Source organism: Pituophis catenifer, unplaced genomic scaffold (genome assembly GCF_029215685.1).
Source record: "Pituophis catenifer annectens isolate HBS135680 unplaced genomic scaffold, rPitCat1.0.hap2 SCAF_1, whole genome shotgun sequence".
Taxonomy (NCBI): domain Eukaryota; kingdom Metazoa; phylum Chordata; class Lepidosauria; order Squamata; family Colubridae; genus Pituophis; species Pituophis catenifer.
In genome coordinates, this window is record NW_027256881.1 from 275,613,260 (window position 1) to 275,635,598 (window position 22,339).

At 38.8% G+C, this 22,339-nt stretch overlaps 1 protein-coding gene across 4 annotated transcripts in view; it reads left to right on the plus strand.

Moving 5' to 3' along the window:
- DGKZ (diacylglycerol kinase zeta) overlaps nucleotides 1-22,339 on the plus strand; it is a 119,342-nt gene that overhangs the window by 90,355 nt on the left and 6,648 nt on the right. For 3 of the 4 annotated variants that reach the window (XM_070936227.1, XM_070936233.1, XM_070936215.1), the window contains exons 16-31: nucleotides 193-248; nucleotides 882-944; nucleotides 1,548-1,621; nucleotides 1,752-1,863; nucleotides 3,468-3,667; nucleotides 4,791-4,891; nucleotides 5,309-5,388; nucleotides 7,740-7,784; nucleotides 8,076-8,145; nucleotides 13,846-13,886; nucleotides 14,245-14,423; nucleotides 15,127-15,158; nucleotides 17,195-17,238; nucleotides 19,176-19,296; nucleotides 20,183-20,219; nucleotides 21,089-21,188. In XM_070936227.1, coding sequence (XP_070792328.1) covers nucleotides 193-248; nucleotides 882-944; nucleotides 1,548-1,621; nucleotides 1,752-1,863; nucleotides 3,468-3,667; nucleotides 4,791-4,891; nucleotides 5,309-5,388; nucleotides 7,740-7,784; nucleotides 8,076-8,145; nucleotides 13,846-13,886; nucleotides 14,245-14,423; nucleotides 15,127-15,158; nucleotides 17,195-17,238; nucleotides 19,176-19,296; nucleotides 20,183-20,219; nucleotides 21,089-21,188 — 1,355 coding nt within the window. Of the gene's footprint in view, nucleotides 1-192; nucleotides 249-881; nucleotides 945-1,547; nucleotides 1,622-1,751; nucleotides 1,864-3,467; nucleotides 3,668-4,790; nucleotides 4,892-5,308; nucleotides 5,389-7,739; nucleotides 7,785-8,075; nucleotides 8,146-13,845; nucleotides 13,887-14,244; nucleotides 14,451-15,126; nucleotides 15,159-17,194; nucleotides 17,239-19,175; nucleotides 19,297-20,182; nucleotides 20,220-21,088; nucleotides 21,189-22,339 lie in introns of those variants that run through there. The other variant, XR_011599954.1, reaches the window with a different exon arrangement.

Here is a 22,339-nt window from a genome sequence, read left to right on the forward strand (position 1 = left end):
TTGTAATTTAATTTATAAGACCAGGGAGGGAGGGAAAAGAAAGTGATTAAGAATTGGAAGCAATGGGCTCAGAAAAATAATTAATGCCTTTCCAGGAGTAAAGACACATATTGTTTGTAAAGTTAGTGGGAGGGACTCGGCTTCCTGAGAACCAGTGACTCATAATAACAGATAACTAACTTCTTTCTCCAGAGGCCAAGCCAGAGAAATTTAACAGTCGATTTCGGAATAAAATGTTCTATGCTGGGGTGAGTTCATCAGGATGCATGCCCCAGTCTGCACTTTCTCTTGATATGTATTCCCCGCCCCCCACAAAATACTTATTATTGATAGCAACCTTTCCCAAGTTGGCATCTTCCAGATGTGTTGGAATCTCATTTCCCTAGAAATACCAGGAGTCCCACTCTTCATACATGTGAAGGCATTCTGAGTTGGGAAAAGGTACTATTGGTTTCCTTTGGAATGGATGTAGGAAAAAATACTTAATCTATATTGGAAAATCTGTATTGGTTCAACTTGATTGACATTACCAGAATTTGAGTAGAAGAGAAAGTGGGACACATTGTGCAATGTAGCTCAGTACTAGCTTCAGCCAGGGAGGGAGGATAGTGGGATGGGACTTGATTATGCCCTTAGAAATTTACCCAAATCATGTATAATAGGGACTAGGTACCATCTGTGAAGTAGAGAACAGAATGAAAGATGGTGGTGTTGGATAATTGAATGTGCAACATTCCTACTTAAACAGATATCCTACCCTGCCATTTTCACTGAGATATAAAATGAGGTAATTTGCTGAAATTTGCCCCCTCAACTTCCCTTTCTGTTCAAAACCAGGTAGGCAACTCTGTGAACTGTTTCCATTTTTCTTCTATTTGTAGACAGCATTCTCTGATTTTCTCATGGGGAGCTCTAAAGACTTAGCGAAACACATCAAAGTGGTGGTGAGTATTATTTATTTTTTTATTTTATTTTATTAAATTTGTATACCGCTCTTCTCCTGCTGGACTCAGGGCGGTGCACAGCCAAAATAAAAAACATCCCAATACAAAATTTAAAATTTATTAAAAGAATTACACATTTTGGCCCAAAATTTAAAACATCCCAACTAAAACCCATAGACAATTAAAATCTAACATCTCAGAAAGGGGGGCGGGGGTTTACGCCAGCCCTGCTTGGTGGAAAAGAAAAGTTTTTAGGGCACGTCGAAAAGCCCAGAGATCTGGTATCATGCGTATCTTCGGGGGCAAGTCGTTCCAGAGGGCAGGTGCTGCCACAGAGTATATTGCGTTACGGATGGGTTATTTCCGTTTATTGGAAAAACAAGGTTATTGGCTTGAATAATAAGTGTGGTCTGATGATGAAGTTGGCTATTATGGAAAATATTGGGAGAATAAATTATTCCCAGGCCAAGTCTCAGACAAGAAAAATTTGGCTGTCCCATAAAGCAGATAGGATTTGGCTTGTTGCTTCTTGTCTTTGATACTAACATTCTCTTTTTTTAAAAAAAAACACAACAACAACAACAACAACAACAACAACAACAGTGTGATGGAACAGATCTGACTCCCAAGATCCAAGATCTTAAGCCTCAATGCCTCGTCTTCCTAAACATTCCAAGGTGGGCTGTTACATTCACTGCCAAAAAAAAAAAAAAAAAGTCGTTGCTTTTATGCTGCATTCCCAATTTTCTAAACCCTTCCCTGTGTTTTCAGTTGTAGCAGTTCATTTTTCTCCCTTCCTCTACATAGGTACTGTGCAGGCACTATGCCTTGGGGCAACCCTGGAGAGCATCATGACTTTGAACCCCAGCGCCATGATGACGGCTGCCTTGAAGTCATTGCCTTCACCATGACCTCCCTGGTGAGTAAACCCAGCTATTCTGACTTCTATCCTATCCTATCCTATCCTATCCTATCCTATCCTATCCTATCCTATCCTATCCTATCCTATCCTATCCTATTTTCACTCCCGTCTGCCTAAGGAGCCATATTGTTGAAGTGCATTCATTAATAAATTTCCTTTGTACTCTTTGGGAGCATCAAAGCATTACTGACAGGCACAATAGAAATTTATTGTATTGTACATTTCAGATTGCACCCAGAATAGCTGAGATGAATTAAGTAATCACAAAATACAATTAATAGGTAAAAGCAGTATCAACCCTTTATTTGTTGAGCAGACAACATCCTGCTTAGGAGTAAACAATGGAACATTTGGCTTCTGCAATTGTTGATTTGGGACCTATTTCTATGGGGCATAAAAGGTTGTAACTTTTTGTCCCTTGCTGTATTCCAGACCTGAACTGGGCATTCACCACTTTCATTTTGAGTGGCTAAAACAGGTTCCATTCATTTCAACTGTACTTCATTTTGCAATGGAAATTGTCAGGACTGCCCAGACCAAATTAGATCCACATGTATGGAATCCACTTAGATTAAAGCTCAATCGATATTAACCACATGTGCTAGCAATTTATGTTGTGTGAAGATGTGCCATTGCAATTGTGCAAAATATGAATGCTAGGACTTAATTTGTATCAAAATTCAGCAAAGATCAAAGGGTTAAAACCTAATAAACCTGATAAGGATGCAGAACACCTTTATAGTTAGATCCTAAGTGTATGAGTTTGCAAATGGTATGTCTGGGGATGTAAGGCTAAGAAATGCACCTAAGACTTTTGAGCATCACTGTTACAGTATATTACAACTCCATATCAGAGGTGGGTTTCAGCAGGTTCTGACCAGTTCTGGAGAACCAGTAGCGGAAATTTTGAGTAGTTCGGAGAACCGGTAGTAAAAATTCTGACTGGCCCCGCCCCCATCTATTATCTGCCTCTCGAGTCCCAGCTGATCGGGAGGAAATGAGGATTTTGCAGTATCCTTCCTCTGGATTGGAGAGGGAATGGAGATTTTACAGTATCCTTCCCCTCCCATGCCCACCAAGCCACGCCCACCAAGCCATGTGACGCCCACCAAGCCACACCCACAGAACCGGTAGTAAAAAAATTTGAAACCCACCACTGCTCCATATACCATTGGGAGTCAGCTGCAGCAATTTGGATCATGGGGTGGAAACTGCAGGCAAGCCAAGCTCTCTGAGAAGCTTTCAGAGAAACTTTCTGATGGAGTGAGCTAAGCCCCAATAAATTATTGTCTCAAAGCAGGTGATTTGTTATGTCCAAAAGAGCAAGGGGATTAGGCTATATGTCATTTTACATTCTTTTCCAAGGAATGTAAAACTCTATGTATAACTCTATGACAAATTTCATGTCTCCTGCATTACATTTTATGGAAGAGTATCTCAGGCCACAGATTGGACCATGCTACTCTCTCTATGCATATACAAGGGTTCTTCAGAATAGTTTGAACTGAAACCCATTTTGAGACCCAGCTGTAGTTTATATGTTACCTATTAGCAAGAAGTATATATAATCCATTTACTTCACCTTCTTCTTTGTTCTCTAGGCAGCACTGCAAGTGGGTGGCCATGGAGAGCGGCTGCACCAGTGCCGGGAGGTGGAACTTACCACATCCAAAGCCATCCCCATGCAGGTGGATGGGGAACCTTGTAAATTGGGAGCTTCCTGCATACGCATTTCACTGCGCAACCAAGCAAACATGGTGCAGAAGACCAAGAGGAGAAACTCCATGCCTCTATTGAATGAGTATGTACCATAGGGAGGATCTCCAAAGCTTTGGTACAAGCGAGAAAGAAGTTCACAGTATTCAGCTTTGCTACAGTTTCTGTTGGATTTCGATCATATCCCAAACTCTAAGGCTCAATGTCAAGGAAGGTTCTAAAGCTATAAGACAGTTTTATAGCTCTCTGAAATTTTAGCCAATTATTTTAAATTTAATTTTGAGTATTCATTATTTTTTCTATTTTATTTATTTATAAAACAACATAAAATGACAAACACAAAACATATATTCCCTTTTTACAACAGTTTCGTAATGGTAATCTTCTATTGTTTACATTTCCCCCTAATTCTCCTTATAATATATATATCCTTCCTATCCCATTATCCCTTAGTACTCTGTAACTTCCTTCACACATAATATTAATTTTATACATTATCCTACAAACATTTTCCATTTGAAATTTTTTCCCAATCATTTTTGTCCACTATTCCTAATGTCCAGCCAGTTGTACCATTTGTTCCATACTGCATACTATTCTGTATCTTCCTTTTCTTTAATTTCCTTTGTTAATTTGTCCATCTCAGCACAATCTAAAAAATTACTTTATTTTAAATAAGTTCTTATGGCAAGTTGGAAAACATTATTAGGTGAAGGCTGTATAAGGCGTTATGAAATCAAAGAGAATTATATTCAGTAACTATTCTCTACTTCAATTCAATTCAAACCTTTATTGTCAGAGTATAACATGTGATACCTTTCATTCCCCTGCTCCCCGTTTGAAATTACAGTAATAGATTGTCAATATTACTCTTCCTATTTAGCCTTATCCCAGTAGATACAAATGTACCCAGCTCTATTGCCTATCTGCAATAGATAGGCAGTAGAGATTATCTTGTCCAGATGAGTTTTTCTTCAGTAGCTATTGAACATTTCTCTCGGGGTGGAACTACATGTGCAACATGAAGCTGTTGAGCATGCTTGTTCACAACTAAGAGAAGTTTGTTAGAAACATGACACATTGTTGGAAACGTGCTATTGTTAGAAAATATCGCCTGTCACCTCAGTCAGTAGCATCTCCTCCTTTTTTTGCACACAATAGTGTTATCCTCCCTAATTTTTCAAACATACATGCTTCCTTTTTTTCAGTCAACAACCAGTTCCAGAACGGTTAAGAATCCGTGTAAGCCGAATTGGCATGCATGACTATGAGGCACTTCATTATGACAAGGAGAAACTCAAAGAAGCTTGTAAGTAATTGGGGGATTTGTTTAAATAGAAAGGCCAAGCACCCTACAGGAAATCTGGAATCTGCAGCTGTTTATTTATTATTGTACCCACTTTCTCTCAATATCTGGCAAGTGACTCATGTTAAAATAAAACCTCTTTTGGCCTTTGTGATACATTGTAATACTGAATAAGATAGATATTAAAAAGGCCTTGCATCAGAATGTGAGGAATGGCACACTTTGAGAAAAAGCGTTTAGTCCACAGTGTAAATCCCTGAAAATTTTCCCACATAGAGAAGTTTTTTCCCCTCAGAAGTGCTGATGAGCTAGCAATTTCTCAGGGGTTTATAAACCAAAGTAAAATACTTGGCATACTGAGCAATCATAACAAATATGGTTAGCAGGCAAAAGTAATTGCATTTTTTTTTTATTTTACAGCCGTGCCTTTAGGAATTATCGTGGTTCCAGGAGACAGTGATTTGGAATTATGCCGGACCCACATTGAAAGGCTTCAAGAGGTAAGTTGCCAGAAAAACTATTTTAAGAAAAAAGTTCAATCTTGCTGCATTTATGACTTGTCAGACAGCATACCTCAGTCATATACTTACTTCAGTAGTTATCTGTACTTCTATAATGATAATGATTTTCTTGTTTTGAAGTTAAAAGCAAAAAATACATAAGGAGATACTCTTGTTGCCAGTTCACTGCACATAGAGGAAAAAGGAAGAGCATTATTTTTGTTTAAATTCAGAATTCTTCCTCACACGCTCTGGCAAAGAATTCAGACTGAGCTGTAAAAATACCATTTGTATAAAGGAAATATGTAAACAAAACAAATAGAGATGAGGTCACTGATTTCTGGGAGAGGCATGGCAAACTGAAAATCCTTTGGAATAACAGAGCTGAACACCATGATAGAAATCAAAGAACCATTGAAAGGCTTCATGAGGGTAGTAGACCAGTTTTTCAGAACCTCCCCAGACAAGGAGAGGACAAGAGATCACTCACATGTGTTCCAGATGGCAGCTTCTTACAAGGAGACCACAGAACAGCAATTTTTTTTTTAATTAAAGGGAAAATACAAATAACAACCAAGATAAATACCTGGAAAATGTTTTCTTACTGGATCTACAAAAGAAGTTTGTTAAATCCTTGAAGAAGTCTGTGCAATGGAATAAAGAATTAGAAAGAGAAATAGAATCCTTTGAATGAATTCAAGAATAAGACTGTTAGAATTAAATGGGGGGATTTAAAGTTGGTGTATTTGTTCAAAGTTAAAATAAGACATTTATTTGCAAAATTCTGGCAACCCTTTACAGACTTTTTGCCATCACCAACATTGAAAAGTTGATATTTATATGCATTTGCTTATAAGTAAGGGATGAGATATGGGATGAAGAGATAAGTACCTGTAACCTTATAGGGGGGTTAAGTTGTCTATATTGTAGTAAAGGGTGGAAGTCACTTCTTTGTATTTTTCTTCTCCTTATTTTTTCCTTGTACTTTTCATTCTTTGTTATTATTTTCTTCCTTTAAGCTTAGTTTGCATTAGTTTTAACTATCGTGATCAAAATCCTTAATAAGAATTATATGTAAAAGAAAGAAAGCAATCCAGCTAGGGCATGCAGCATAATAATTTAATCCATCTGAACTACCCAAAGAACTTAATTGATAGGAGATATGTAAATATCCATTATCAATAAAGAGATAATCTAGGGATAATCTAAATTATAATCCTATTATAATCTAGAGAGCTAACTACTCAAGAGGATGGATAGGGGAAAATAAGTATATTTATTCTCATATCATTTAATATCCTCAAAAAACATTCCAAATGAAGTTGTAATCCTACTTGAGTCAAATGCTTTCCACAATGAGTAAATTCTGAACTCTAGAGAGAACTTCAGTTGGGAGAGATTTCAGAATGTTAATTTGTCTTCTTTATTCTGCCCTAATCTACAAAATCCATCATAGACCTGCCTTTATGTCTAAGAGAAGCTTGAATTTAAAATCAGAAAATATTTATAAGCAATATTCCAAATTCTCTTTCAACAGAATCATTCTGCTGTTTTCCTCTTTTAGTTTACAGCTTGAAAATATGGTAGAGCCTCCCTTTCTAGAAAGAGCAGCTTTCTCTTACTTGGTGGCTTCAAGTAATTTTCCTATCTACCTCAACTAATTGCCATTCATCTGGGACACTGGAAGGTTGTTCCTGAAACTAGATTTAATATAAAATAAAATGGCTATTTGTTTACTTCTAACCCCTTTCCTTTCTGCTCTCTCTTTCTTACATTCTGGATTCATTCTTTGTCTAGTACTTGAGTATCAACCAGATAATGAAGAATGCAGATGTTTAGATTAGAAGAGTCCTGAAACCTTAGATCTCTCAGTTTCTTCAGATAGTTGGGACTATTATAGAAAGGAAGAGTTATGAAATTGGTTCATTTAGTGGCAACATATGATAGAGGCTGATAGTGTAGTCCTTGAATTACTGGGATGGTATTTTTGAGCACTTTGAGTTCTACTGTCAGTTCCTGTCTTCAAAGTCTCCTTATGATTTGAGGCAGTCGATCCACAGAGGTTCATCATAGGTATGACATACACCTGCAAATCTCAGTGAGAGTCTATGGGGAGGGGGGATTTGGGGGGTGCCGTCAACATTTCAGAAGTGTTTTGTCATTGCCTCCTTCCTAGGGCTGAGAGGGTGTGACTGGTTCAAAGTCACCCAGCTGGTTTTGTGCCTAAGATGGGACTAGAACTCAAAAGTCTCCCGGTTTCTAATTTGGTACCTTAACCACTACACAAAACTGGATATCTAATGAAGTTCTTCATTACTGTCATGGTAACTCAGCTCCTTCCCTCTCCACAGGACTTCCCTTCTTGCACTTCCACTATTCAGAATCTATTTCCTCAGGTGTGTATCTTTTTCTCTCTTCTTATCTGTGAGTCCTTTTTTTCCTTCTGTTGCTTCCATAATGTGTGATTAGCTTGCATCAGTACCTGTTCAGTGATATTTGGGGCAAGTTTATTGAGCTGTACAACTTTATGCTCTAGTATGTATGCTAGTACTATTTGTTAACATACATGCACTGAGTCTACCTGGGTTAGATAGATAAGACAAAGAAAACAGAAGAGACAGTAAGCCTAGATGAAATAGGAACACAGGGCAATTGATTTTTTTTATTGTTCATTTATTTTGATCCAGGAGGGAGATGGAGCCAAACCAAAGACATTGTCATGCCAGAAGCTCTCCCCCAAATGGTGCTTCTTAGACTGTGAGTATATATGTCTGTGGTTATTTCAGTGTCCGTAAACTTTAGAATCGATATGTGGGAACTGTTGCATCAAAGATTTCCCATGTTACCATCTTGGGAAAGTCTTACCGCTAACACTGGTGCTGTGGTAGAAAATGTTTCTATAATAGGATTTTATTTTCTTTCACATGGAAATTATAATAGCATTCTGCTGCACCTTTGGAAATTTCTTTTGTTCTTCATTGCCTTTCCTGTCCTTTTTTTTTTTTTTTTTTGCTATTCTTGAATACACACAAGATAAAAGGACCTCTTTAGAATTTAATGCAGGGATCACTGAAACATTTGAGTTGGAGGGGGGCATGTTAGTTATTGAGTGCCTGGGATAATTTAATTTTTGATTCTTGCAGGAGTATTAAGTGCAATACTCCTGCAAGAATCAAAAATAAATCATCCGAGGCAAACAGCTGACTGTCCTCTGCTGGAACTGAATTTTTAAAGGGGAGTCTTTCTGATTTTTTTTTAACCTGATAACTCAATCTTTCTTACTGTAACTTAAATTTCTCATTCCATGTCCTAAACTCTGGCAGGAGAGAAAGCTGGTTTTGACTTCCATGTGATGTCCTATCATATATCCCTCCATTGTCTGGTTTTAAGGTTAAATCGAACCACATTTTCAATCTGTTTCTTGTCTTCTGATCATCTTTATCATCCTCTCTGAATAATTATGTCCCATGACTTGGGTATTCATTTCTGTTTGATCAACTTAAAACTGCCTTGGTTATTTTTTTGCAGAAACATCACCATGCTGACTCTTCTTTGGTTTGCAGCATAATACTATTCCAAATTCTTTTGCATGAGTAGAAAACAAAAGTACAATTACAGTATACTCATAGTGCTTTTTATACTTTTAAGCAAGTAATGTTTCACTTTTCTCTGCTAAATTCAATTTAGCCTCTTTCACTAGCAAGAGATTATAGATTTTATTTATGTCTTTTTATGGTATTAGGTATCCTGCCTAATTTTGTTTCTCCTTCTAAGCCCTTCCCATGCTGGTGGAGGAATAAGTGTAGTTAAATTTAACGTTTGTTTTTAGTGATAACATAGCTCCTACATTTGGACTATGCAATAATCCATAGTGGTGACAAGAACATACAGCAAACTTTATCTCTGAAACAATCAAGTGTTCTTGATTTTTGCAGTTCAGATATGGTAGCCCTGAATTTGGCTTAATTGATTAGAGAGCAACATGAAACATGAACAGGTGCTTAATAGATATTCTGGATCCACTCACCCTTTCCCCACCTCTCTTTCCCTCCAATGGACAGTAAAGTAGCACCATCAAAGCAGGAGGCAGCTTCAAAATCTCTTTATAAGTATTCTGTAAAATACTTAGATATCTACAAACATAAAATAATCAACCGCGTTTCCCTGAAAATAAGACCGGATCTTATATTAATTTTTGCTCCAAAAGACGCATTAGGGCTTATTTTCTGTTTAGGTCTAATTTGGGGGGAAATACGGTACTAAATGCACCCATCTGGCTGACAATCTTATTTATTTGGGGTTTATTTGGGGGGTAGGGTTTATATTACGAGCATCCTGAAAAATCATGCTAGGACTTATTTTCCAGTTGGGTCTTATTTTCAGGGAAACAGGGTACTATTATGTTTGGCCCCGTAAGTTTTCTAGCTCATTGCTGTCATTAGACAGAAGCCATAATTCACTGTACTCTGTCATTGCAATTCACTTAAATCATTTGAGTTCTAGATCACTAGGTTGGAATAAAGCCATTCATTTAAACTCCAAGTTAGGGAAAGGCAATAGAACCTGTGCTTTGTTTGTAGAATGTTCTTGGTTCAGTTCTTGACATCTCTAGATTAGAGAGAGCACACTTATGCCTGAACGAAAGAATTAATAGCAGTCATTATACAACAGTGTTATTTTACAATATAAATATTGGGGTCCATTTAGATGGATTAAGAGCATATATAAGAAGGCTTTTTGTGTTTCAGAAAAATAGAACCTTGACTTCAAGGAAATGTCTTGAACAAGCTTCACTTTTATCCAATTACAGAACCTTTTTGACTTATCCAGAATTTTAGGGTGGAGTTTATACCATTGGCATCGGTTGCCATTTGTCCCTGTTGGACGGAATGATGATGCCTGAATTAGATTTTCTCCTTGGCCAGCAGATGGCTCTACAGGAAAAGGTTGAGGAAGATAAAGCAGTCTCACCACAATTTATCTAAGGGTTCCCAGAAACAGTGAATACCAATGAATATGCTGCATTGAAATTTACCTTTTGTGCATCAAATTCAATTATAGCTTTTTGGGGGGCGGGGGGGGGGGAGTAACAAGAGAAGGCAAAGTAATAACAATTGTTTTCATTATTTTTTTCCCCCCTTGCTGGGCCTGTGACCCAACCAGCTGTGTTTTGCAAAAATTCCCAAGTGCTCCGCAGGGCAGCAGAAACTTGTTTACAAACACAGTTTTGTTCCAACTTCTTTCCCAGCTGCAATTTGCCCCCTACCTGAAGGCCTTCCTAAAGCTTTCAGCTGCACTTTTCACTTTTAGTAGCACGCTTCAGCTCTTTTTAAGGTTTTAGTTTAAGCAAGACTCTGAGACTCTCCCACAGGCTCAGACAATAGGAGCTTTTGTCCCCCTGTAGCAAAGCCGGAATAAGTTCCCAAACACACAGGGAGCAGCTTGCATGGTCTTTGGAGTCTGTTGATGCAGCAGGTCCCTCTGGGCCTCCCTTCAGTAAGGTTATAGTAGGCAATTGAACAAAGCTCTTAAGAGATCTAATAGATGTGGACAACATGAGAGAGTCAGTGAGATTTAACCAGGATAGATAGTGGGGAGTGCAGAAAGTAAAAACGGACAGGCCACAATCAAGACTGAGTAGGACACTGGGAGAGATTCATGTCACTGCAGGTTCTTTTCTTTTTTAAAAAGTGTTTTTATTGTACATTTTCCTTTATAATACATACATCACATTTTCAGTTGTACAACAGTCCACCTCATTCCGTCTTTCCTTCTTCTCCCCTCCGCTTCCCTCTCCTTTCCTCTTTCCTTCTCCTCTTCCCTCTCTGCTTCCCCCTCCTCCCTTTTCCTCTCCTCTCTCCTCCTCTCCTCTCCTTCCCTTTCTCCTACTCCTCTCCTTTCTCTCTTTTTCTCTCCTCTCTCTTTATATAATGCTGGTAGATTGAACTTTATTCTGTATTCTTCCTTCTAATCAAGGTGTGTAAGAGAGAAAGAGAGAGTAATTCATTTCGCTGAGTTCATCTGCTTTCCTCCTGATTCCATTTATTTGTTTGTGTGTTTTTCATACTTCTTAACTGTCCATCTCCCTCCCATCCCTTTTCTCTGGGTTTTTAAAATCTTTTCTCTATTTCTACTCCCTCAAGGAACTGTAGGATACTAATGTCCTATCAGTGTCAGTAGCTCAGTTATTAGCCTCTTGTTCACTGCAATCCATCCCTTATTCACAAGGAGTAGAGAAAATAGTTCTTCCAAATGTACATCATTGTGTAATCTTGTTCCCAAATAAAGAAATGAAATCTCCAACCCTGATGCGCAACATACAGGCACATGGACACATTTGATTATGGGATCCCAGTGAGAAAAGGCCATCTCTTTTGTGCCCCTATATTAGGATCCTGTTCCCAGATATTGTTGCTGCAGATTGTTTTCTCTTTTTCTGCCAGTTTCCCAGCAGCATGTTCCAAATAGAGGAAAATGTGTCAATGGAAAAAAAAAGCTGGAGTGGTATTCAGGGGCAACACAGGCTCATTAAAATGGTTGAATTACTGGCCTTCATCAACAGCTCTGCGACTGTAAATCTCTCCCCAGGACAGGATAAACGAGTCTCTTTCACTCTTCTAATCTGCTTTGGCTTGTGTCATGAGTTCCCCTCCCTTCCCCATCACTTCTGCTCTATTCCCAAAGAGAATTCCCCAGTCTTTCTAGGGTCCAGCCATAGCAACCTCCCCTTGTCCACAGAATTCTGAAAATCCAAAAGTGGTAAGGAAAGATCTTTAAGTCCACAAAATTTAGTCACTTGGGCTATAGTTCCCTAGCTGAACGCTCTCTTATGCCTGGAGCCTTGGTACAGAGCTATGTGTGCAAGACAAGAGGATTAGTGATTCTGATCTGTTGGGTGTCAGCACTTCCTCAGGAGTGAAATTCACTTACCTTCCCTACCGCTTCGCAAATGTACAGAGGCTTAAAATCGTTGCAAAAAAGCGATGTCATGATGACCGCACAGATGGGCGGAGTCTCCCGCAGCTGCCGCTACCGGTTTGCCCAAGCCGAATAGAACCGGGTGAATTTCATCCCTGCTTCCCCTCCACTTCCATACAGCTCAGCCACTTCCTTCTGGTCTTTGGATGCATTGGAAGTTCAATATATCAGAAGGCCCCAAACTGGGAAACTGGATATCTCTATATTTTCTTTATAACTCAGCCATGCCTTTTGAGTAGCAGACAGCAAATTCCCCTGTTGTTGGAAGGCAGAAGAGAAGCTTTCTAACATGTCCCAGAAGCATTGTCAGAAAAGGAATTGTCTTAGTATCATGGCTTGTATCCTATCTACTTGCTAATCTACCTTAGCCTTTGGGAATAGGTGAAATGAGTCAGGAATCTTCTGGAAAAGAATTGGAAAATCATAGACTTTTTAAATTAGACTCCAGCAAATTATTTACCTAGTTGCAGTCATATTCCGAAAGCCTATACAAAAAAGCACAAAATGCTTGCCTGAGTTCCCTTACATCATCCTAACGGGGGGTGGGGGCAGGGGTGAAATCCAGCAGGTTCTGACAGGTTCTGGAGAACCAGTAGCAGAAATTTTGAGCAGTTCGGACAACCGGCATATTCCACCTCTGGCTGGCCCCAGAGTGGGGTGGGAATGGAGATTTTGCAGTATCCTTCCCCTGCCACGCCCACAGAACGTGTAGTAAAAAAAATTGGATTTCACCACTGGGTGAGGGGTATGCATCCGCTGATCTTGGTGGAGAATAACATAGTATGATAAAGCATTTAGGAGCAGCCTGTTCTTGCTTTATTCCTCATGGAATTTTTTTTGTCACTTAAGCTGTCAAAGATGGGAGTACCTCCTGCTAACATGAATCCCTGGCACTTGATGGATTTCATTTAATTTTAATTATTCTTTCATTGATTAGCAGATAGTGACGTTAATAACCTATCAGTTTAAATGTCAAGATATGAAAGTGAGTTTTAACAATATATTCAGCGTGACACGCACATGTGTCACACCGAGTATACTTTTAAATGAATGAGAGAGATTTTGTCAAAACTCACTGTATTCAGCATACGCAAACATGCATCAAGGAAAAAGAAAGCACATTTTAATGAAGCTGGGTTTTTTATTTGTACTCAAGCATGACTAAAAATAAAAGAATGATTTAATCTGTTTACCTTAATGCAGTAAATCATATTTTATCAAAGTGACTAACATTGCCAAGGCTATATGTCAGGCTTATTGTGTTCAGCATTTAATTATGGAATACAGTCTTCGGCTCAGAATTCAACATCTTCCAATTGTCTCTTTGGAAAGGCAAATTCCAGGGCTTGCAGCTATGCAGGTATATCTGGAAATAGGTAGACAATGTCAGTTAAATTATTGAGAAAATGAATGAAATCACTGAATAGCTTGCTGGGATTCTGTATAAAATACCAAGTAACTTATGTATTTCTTTTACAGCAACCACAGCAGATCGTTTTTATAGAATAGACCGTGCCCAGGTAAGCTTTACTTTGTTGTTCAAAGACAGTGGACAATGAGCTTCTCCAATAAATAAAAAAATAAAAAGTATATTTTCATGCATTTTATGGAATAACATATGATTTTTGGCATACATCTTCATTTTTATTTGTTTTTAAAATATTCAGTACTACAGGACTAACTGAATGAATTCTTTTTCAGAAAGTTATTATCTGCAGCTAGATGTTTTTCTGTTTATTTTTGATGTATTTATATAGAAAGAAACAATTGCAGTGGTTTGCTGCATATTATCGAATGATATTGATTGGGGTCCTCACTAATTAATAACAGTAGAAAAATTAATTCTGTCCCTAAAATAATTTATATGTATATTTCCAGGAACATCTTAATTATGTAACAGAGATCTCCCAGGATGAGTTGTTTGTGTTAGACCCAGAACTGGTGCGCACTCAAACAGTGGGCACATCTGCCATGCCTGATCTTGTTGATGTTCCCTCAACACCTACAAAGCAACACCTTCCTCTCCCAATTTCACCACCATCTACACCAGTCTCCAGGTGAGGCTGTCTGCTTGGGGACTAGAGGTAAGAAAGACCAGGCTAGATTAAGGGAAGGACCCCAAGGAAAAATAGCTTAAGGTTTTATACAAAATGGGGAATGAATCTTTGAATTGGGATAGGAGGATTTATTTGTCAGCTCCATTAAAAATACCAGGCCATGAAATCAACTCCACAGGATGGCTCCAACAACTTCTATTGAGATTGACTGTACCAACAACATTTTGCAAGTCTAGTTGTGCTGTACTTCCTCCTCCTCATTCTTGTAGTTCAGTGAATAACAGAAGTATCAGCCTGAGCCACTTCCAAAGGTTATCTGAATGTTCTGGACTTTAAAAAGTACATTAGTCCCTTTTGCCTGGGCAACAACACCTGTGTCAATGTCATATACCCATAGCCTCAATAATTGGAATATTGGATAATCTATTTTAATTTTAACAGAATGGCACAGTGGTTCAAACTGGCTGAACAAAGCCAGGATGAGAGGATGTGAATTCCTAAAAACGTCTTGGATCAGCTACTTCATACTTCAAATGAAGTATTCTTTTGATAGCACTAAAATCAGAATTACTAATCTGTAGGATCTTTCTATTCAGTGTCTTTGATTCTAGGCAAATAGACTAGGAATTCTTATGGAAGGGAGGGATTTGAATAGGATGGACTTGTTTTTTAGCTTTGAATCTTTCTTGTTTTATTCTTCCAGCTCAGCAGTGGACAGCAGCCAGACCCTTAAAGGTGAGACCTTGGGTTCACTTTATGGCCTTGCAGTATAATTTGTTTCTAACTTTTTTTAGCATAACTGATACAAACTTCGGAAGTGAGAAGCATCAGTGCTGTGTTCAGTTCAGGGGTGGGTTTCACTTACCTTTGCTACTGGTATGCTTCGCTTGCCCGAGCACCGCTTCTGTGTCACTTCTGTGCAGAAGCTTCTGCGCATGCGCAGATCGTATTTAATGACGTCCAGGCAGGTGGGTGGAGCCTCCTGCCGCTGCTGCTACCAGTTCGCCCGAACTGGGGCGAACCCGTAGCAACCCACCACTGGTCCAGTTATATTTACTTAATATTCACACTTAGGAAAAGAAATTTGATCACCAATGTGCTTGCACGTGAAGGTGAAATCTCACATTGGGACATGTCCAGATTTGAAAAATGTTTTAGTGTTTTAGTGCAGCTTGCAGTGGAGTTTTACTTTGAGCATCTGTAGGTGATATTTAGATATACAGAACTACAAAGATACAAGCAGGAGCCAGGGTAGAGCACTGTGCAATGTGTCCTAATGCAGGAAAATTAAAGTTTTAATCATCCCTGCTACAACAGGAATGTAAAGTGGGTGGAACCCTACTTGGGGAATTCTGCTTGGATGATTGTTTTCAAGGCAAGAAGCATTGGCTTTGCAAACTGCCTTCCTCAACTCACAACATTTGGGAGAAAATGTCACAGCGACACAAAGTTAATCTTCCACCTGTAGCAGCATGGGATGCAAAGAAAAGCGGCAGGATTAAGGTCTCTACATCTGAGCCGTACATTAGGTGTGAGATTTGGAGTTGCAGGAAAAAGAAAACAGAACACCAGCAACCTGTGAAGATCAACCAATTTCACAAGTTTCATGCATCATCCTGTATACTATATCTATGTCTATAAAAAGGAGTAGTTAAGAGCAGTGAAGTGTAAACAGTGAAGCCCTTGGTGCTCTCTGAGCTTGGTTGTTTTGTTTACAGACATTCCATTATCTGAGGAGGTAACATCATCAGTGCTAGTGAATGTGGGGTTTGCTCCCTGTTTATATACAGTAACTTACCCTGCCAGTGTTGGTGGGGGTGCTGTTTTCTCCCCACTATTTCAAGTAGAAAACAATATCCTAGTCAAGGAACTGTCATTACCACTGTAGTTGTGTAATAAACAGGATCTGCAAGCAAACAAACAAGCTCAGAGAGCACCAAGGACTCTACAGTTCAAGCCATCATCTTCTATTGAAATGTAAACAATAGAACATTTACTCAGGAAATGGTAAATTTGAATAAATTATCTTGCCTCCACAGCAACATATATTTTGCATCTAAGTTTCGGGGGCCTTATCTCTTCCAGACACACTGATGGAGCTTACATTCCATGTCAGAAAAGTTTACATGCATAAAACCAAATTTTGTTGATTATTTTTAACATGTAAATTGGGGACCCTAAAACAAGGATTCCCGTCACTTTCTTCTTCCTGCTGTGAGCAAATCCTCTGTCTATAAGTTTCCATAGGAATGAAGCTCCCACTCACTTAATTGGTGTGTGTGTGTAATATATATATATATATTACACACACACATACATATATATGTATGTATATTAAATATATATATATATTGCAAGAAGAGTGAGGGATCCAATTCAGAATATCCACACAAGAAGAAAAAAGCTGTGCCTTTTCTCTCCCTTTTCACACTAGGATTCTCTTCTTACTTCTGAATAAGAATAACAATCGCAGGCTTCCCCCTCCTGATTAAAAACTCTATAGACGTTTTGGGTTGCAACTTGTCTGATATTGATGGAAGTAAGAGTTATCCTAATGAACATAGCAGTACGCAAAAGTCACAAGCAATTTTATGAGGTTCTCTGGGTAATTATCTCTGTGTTCATTAGCCAATTTCTGTCCCTAAGCAGAATTATTGTCAGCCCCCTCCCCACCTCCAGTTGCTGTTTCTTTGGCGTTTGTCTTCCTCACATGTCTTGCCATCTTTTTGTTAACTACTTCATTTTGCACTCTGCTGTCTCTTCTTTTACAGATGATGCTTTGATAGATGCTGCCAAGAATAACGATTTCTCCAAGGTAACAGCTCTGATGGGCTAAAATCAAGCTGCAATGTTGAAAAGAATATAGTGCCTATGCCACAGCAAGATCATCCATAGTGGTTTCATTTAGGGTTGTATGTAACAGTTCTATTTGCGTTACTTCTCAATCTCTTCCCAATCTCTTAGTGGTGCCACTTGACTTGTTGATTTCAGCTTGCTTGTTATCCTTCACCTGCAGTGCAGATTTCCTTTAAGCCAGGTGGCCCTTTCATCCAGTGAATTCCTCATAGGCTCACTGAGGGCCTCCTGTTTCTGTCAGAGCTGTATTGTGACACCTAGAAGGTATGAAGAGAATTGCGATTAATTTTCCAGTAAAGGTATTTAGACAAGTTACAACTTAAAACTTTCAGTTAGGATGACAGACTTCTAACACCTCGAATGAATTCCAGTTGTATGGATCCATCATACCTGTCCAGTATTCATTTACAGTACAATTAAGAGTGTCAGAACACAGCATTTTCTACTTCATGTGTGGATGGGTATGCTTTCGTGTTAGTTTTGACTCCTGGCAACTTCATGGACAAGTCCCTACAATGTTCTTGGCAAGATTTTGGAACTGGTTTGCCATTTCCTGCTTCCTAGGGCTAAGCAAGGGTGACTGATCCAAGGTTATTCAGCTAGTTTTATGTTTAAGGCAAGACTAGAACTCACAGTCCCCTGTTTTCTAGCCTGCTGCCTTAACCACTAGACCAAGCTACTTCAGCAGTACTAACTAATCCTGCTGAATTCAGATAGAAATCCTAATTCCAGCTACTTGTCCATAATGATCTCTGCTAGAAATCATATGTTGGATGTCCTCTTTGTATCTATTTTTTCAGAATTCAGGGCAATTTGGCACAGTGTTTTATATTCAGTGTCAGAAGTAGTTATAATACAGCCTTTCTTACATTGTATTACAGGGAGATTTAGGATGTGTTCCTTGAGCCAACTATAAGTTAAGACAGTGCTTGCTACAACAAAGAGACATAAAAGCCCATCAGATTACTCCATTAATGTCTCTTAATTGTGTTCTTATCCTCTAAGAAGATAGAGGATAAGAAGACAGGAAGAATTGTGATGAAACTGAGTAATTACTATTTATAGAGCATTAACTCTTTGGACCCTTATAATTTATGAGTAGGATGTTCAGTTCATCACATGGATGAACGTCTGTGCTTTTTATGCTCTGCAACAATATTTTTCACATTCCATTTTGGTAATATTCTTTTTATTGTTCAGAATAGGGCTTTGTAGTTCTGGTGCATCAGGATCAATCCTATTATTATGATTGGGCTTGCATACTACCTTATTTCAGGGTGAAGTGAGTTAGATGGTGGTTCAGTGTGTTACAGGATGGCAGCCATTATCTTAGCATGGTGTATAACTAAGGCATTTCACCATAATATTGTTCGTCCTAGCATAGTATGTGAAAGAAAATTGTTTTTAGTTAACCCAGATTTAGCAACCAGCGAATAGTGCAGAAGAGACCTGGCCGTTTGACTCTCTTGGATGATAAAGCAATGCCTTTGATATGGATGATGTAGCACCTGGTTAAGTCCACCTGCCAGATGTCCTTCACTGTTACCAGCACAGAAATAGGATTTGGCTGCAAATGTACTCTTTTATGTGAAACAGTGAATGCAGAGAAGAACACGATCTCACAGATTCTCTAAATATATCAGATCAGCTGCCTCTGATTACATCCAGTAATACTCTCTTTTGAATGGGAGACTGAAACATCCTTTTGCTGGAAAGGCCTTTTTAATTGCTTCTGGCTCATACCACAATCCAAGTGATTAACTGTTAACTTCTTTTTCCAGTAATCTCTTTTTGTTGCTGCTTGTTTTAAACTTTTGTGTAAATTGCTTTGATTGAGGCTTACCTCAATAATGTCTGTATTGTGGCTGATTTCAAGTGATTCTGTGTCTGCTCTAGTTCAAAGAATTGCACCGGGCTGGCAAAGACTTGATGATGCGTGATCCCACAGGCCAAACTGTCCTTCACCATGCTGTCAAATCAGGGAGTAAGGAGATTGTGAAATACATAATTGAAAACGGTAAGTCAGGTCAGAAAAATGGATGACCTTCTTAGCTGTGATTGTTTTAATCAGTCATCAGTGTAAGACACTAATTAACAAGAGCAATAGATTTAAACATACTATTTTTATTTTGGATTCTTACTGTGTTGTATGGCTGTGCGTAACGCTATCCTAACTTCAGCCTTGAGAGCATATTACAGATACTTTTCAAACATTAATTGAGGCATGTCACTTAGAAACTGGTTACCTGCCCAGTCACAAAACACTTGTCTATCAGAAAGCCAACTAGTAATGTCACTGCCCAGTTACCTGTAGATTTATCCAGTGCCCTTCACTATTCCAGTTGATTGTTATCTTTTCCTCTGAGCAGATAGGCAAACAAAGCAGCTTTCTGATATTTTTGTTTTGTGAGAGAATCAGTCAACCTGTGTAAATCAATATGGCAATATGAGAACCATAGATTTTGTGAAAAGAGCCAGTCTAGTGATTAAAGCATCAGGCTAGAAAGCAGGACATAGCGAGGTCTGGTCCTGCCTTAGGCACAAAAGCCAGATGGGTGACTTTGGAGCAGTCACTCTCTCTCAGCCCAAGTCAGCTTGGAGGAAAATAGAAGGAAGAATGTGTATTAGGTACGTTGGGTTACTTACAAAAGTAGTAAAGGTGGGATATAATTAAATAAATAAAAATATACAGTATAAAGCAGATTTAGAATACTAAGTATTGGAAGGTGAATATTGTGCATTTCACAGAATGGTTTCAGTATTTATGAGAAATGCTTATCCCACTTTCTCTATAGTGGGAAGAAAATACATTGTCCATCTATAATAGAAGGGGAAAATAGTAGCACAGTGGATCATATGCAGATTGATCTTATTTTCTCTCTCTCTCTCTTTCTCTATTCCAGCTCCTGCAGAAATTTTGGATTTGGCAGAAGAAGAGAAGTAAGTCCATTCTAAGTTACGGTGGCAGAAAATCACAAGGGAACTTGTACACTGGGGGTTTTTTTCCCAGTTGACCCAACTCTCTATATATAGGCGCATGTGTATTCATGTATTCATGTGTTCGTTCATTTATTCATTCATTCAAATTTGTACGGCCACCCATCCCAACAATTGACTCTAGACAGTCTTGGATGTGGGGAAGGATACTTCAACCTTGCAGTCTGTCCTTTGGGATCATGGCTTTGAGAGCTGTCATACTGAATAGATTGTGCTGTAAGCATAAATTCTTACGTCTTTAAAAAAAAAAACAAGTAGAAGGTTACTCTTTTTCCTCATCCCTGTCCTCTAGAATTCCAGCTTTCTCTGCTGCTTAGTACTGACTTTGAAAGAGGATTTGTGTCTGTGGATCTATTTGCAGAGGCAGTGGAAGCTTTATTTTCCTGCCAGCAGCTCCACTTGTAGAAAAGGTGGGCAGCCTGCAGGTCATCAGAGAATCCTGGTGCAAGGGAATTACAGAAGAACTTCAGTAGACCAGAAATCTCCAGAGTCAGTTGTTCCTGCATAACTTTCTTTCTTGATGCCACATTCACCCTCAAGTTGCTGTTTTCTCCAAGTAGCATTTTTTTAAAAAAAAAGTCTGACTTGTTAGGGAGAACTTTCCCTCTTTGTTGTCTGTCCTTCAGCCTTTCTTCCTAGGTGATGTAAGAACTGATCCCCATGTCTTACTAAGGCCATGCAAACATTAACATACAAGAACCTGGTTCCAGCCAAGGCTGGGTTGGACCTTTATGTATTGTTTACCTTTTGGAACATAGCAGAGGAGGATATGTACTTTTGATCCCAGTTCTCCATTTTGATCTTCCTGTTAGTGGCGAGACGAGTTTGCATCAGGCTGCAGCACTTCATCAGCGGACCATCTGCCATTACATAGTGGAGGCTGGAGCTTCACTGATGAAAACAGATTTGCAGGTAAGAATTTCTTCTTCCCAATGGAGCATTGGGAATACGTGAAGGGGAGTGAAATGTCTGTGTTCCATTTCTGAGTTCAGAATCAATAACAAATCTTTTTATGTGGCAGAGTAGTGTATCCACAAGGAAGGATGACTCTAGGTAATTTCCTATCCCGCTAGCTGATTAATTTTTCAGGCTGGGGAATTGTAAGCGTGCCGCTAACACACTGTTACCAACACTTGAGAATTGTATTAAATGTATAAACCAGACCCAAAGTCAGAACTGGAATTCATGTTAGATGAGAATTCTGGAACCTGTAATTCCCATGACCACTTGGGAGTTATACCAGATTGAATAGATCAAATGGATCTTGAAAAGGTGCTGGCCAGGAAGGAAATGAATTATACTCAGTAGGAAAAGTAGACTGTGTATTAGATAAAGATAGATCTGGAAGTGGTCTGCTCCATTTGCTGCTTGGCAAATGGTTTTGTCTGATCTCTTAAGCTGCCAATGTTGCAGGGTGTTTCTTTCTCTAAATGTAAATCCAGAACACCTCATTCCCCCTTTTCCTTTTCCTAACTTCGTTGCAAAATTGCCTCACTGTAACCTTTTCTGACTCTCATCAGCATTGTAAAGCTGTTGCTAAAAAATGTAATCACTTTTAATATCAGAGAGCTGCAGAATCTTCAAATATAGAGATCCACAGTCATAGCTCTATTTTAATACCTAAGGGGAGGGACTTAAAGAAATAATTGAAGATATTCTTTGGCACCGAAACTCCTAGTGGCTGACCTATCATATGTATTTTCTGATGAATTGTCTTTATGACCGACGGTAGTTGTGATTTGAAGCTGAATAGTAGTCGTACCCAATGAAAACGCAAAGTGTCTCATTTTTGCAAAGTTTCTCGGAACCCATGAGTTCATTTAGCTAGAATAGATCCTAGTGGACTATAAAAGCATCCGAGCATTTCAAACAAGCAATAATACATTTTGCCAACTGCATGTAGATTTTTGTAGCCAGTTCTGGCAGCTCTAACCTTTCATCAGTGACATGGACATTATAATGTGACCAAACAACAGTTGCCGGAGTTGGAGTTGGAATGGGCAACCATTTTAAATGAAAAAGGGTCCATGTAAGATTGCGCTACGCAAAAAAGTTTGCAAAGT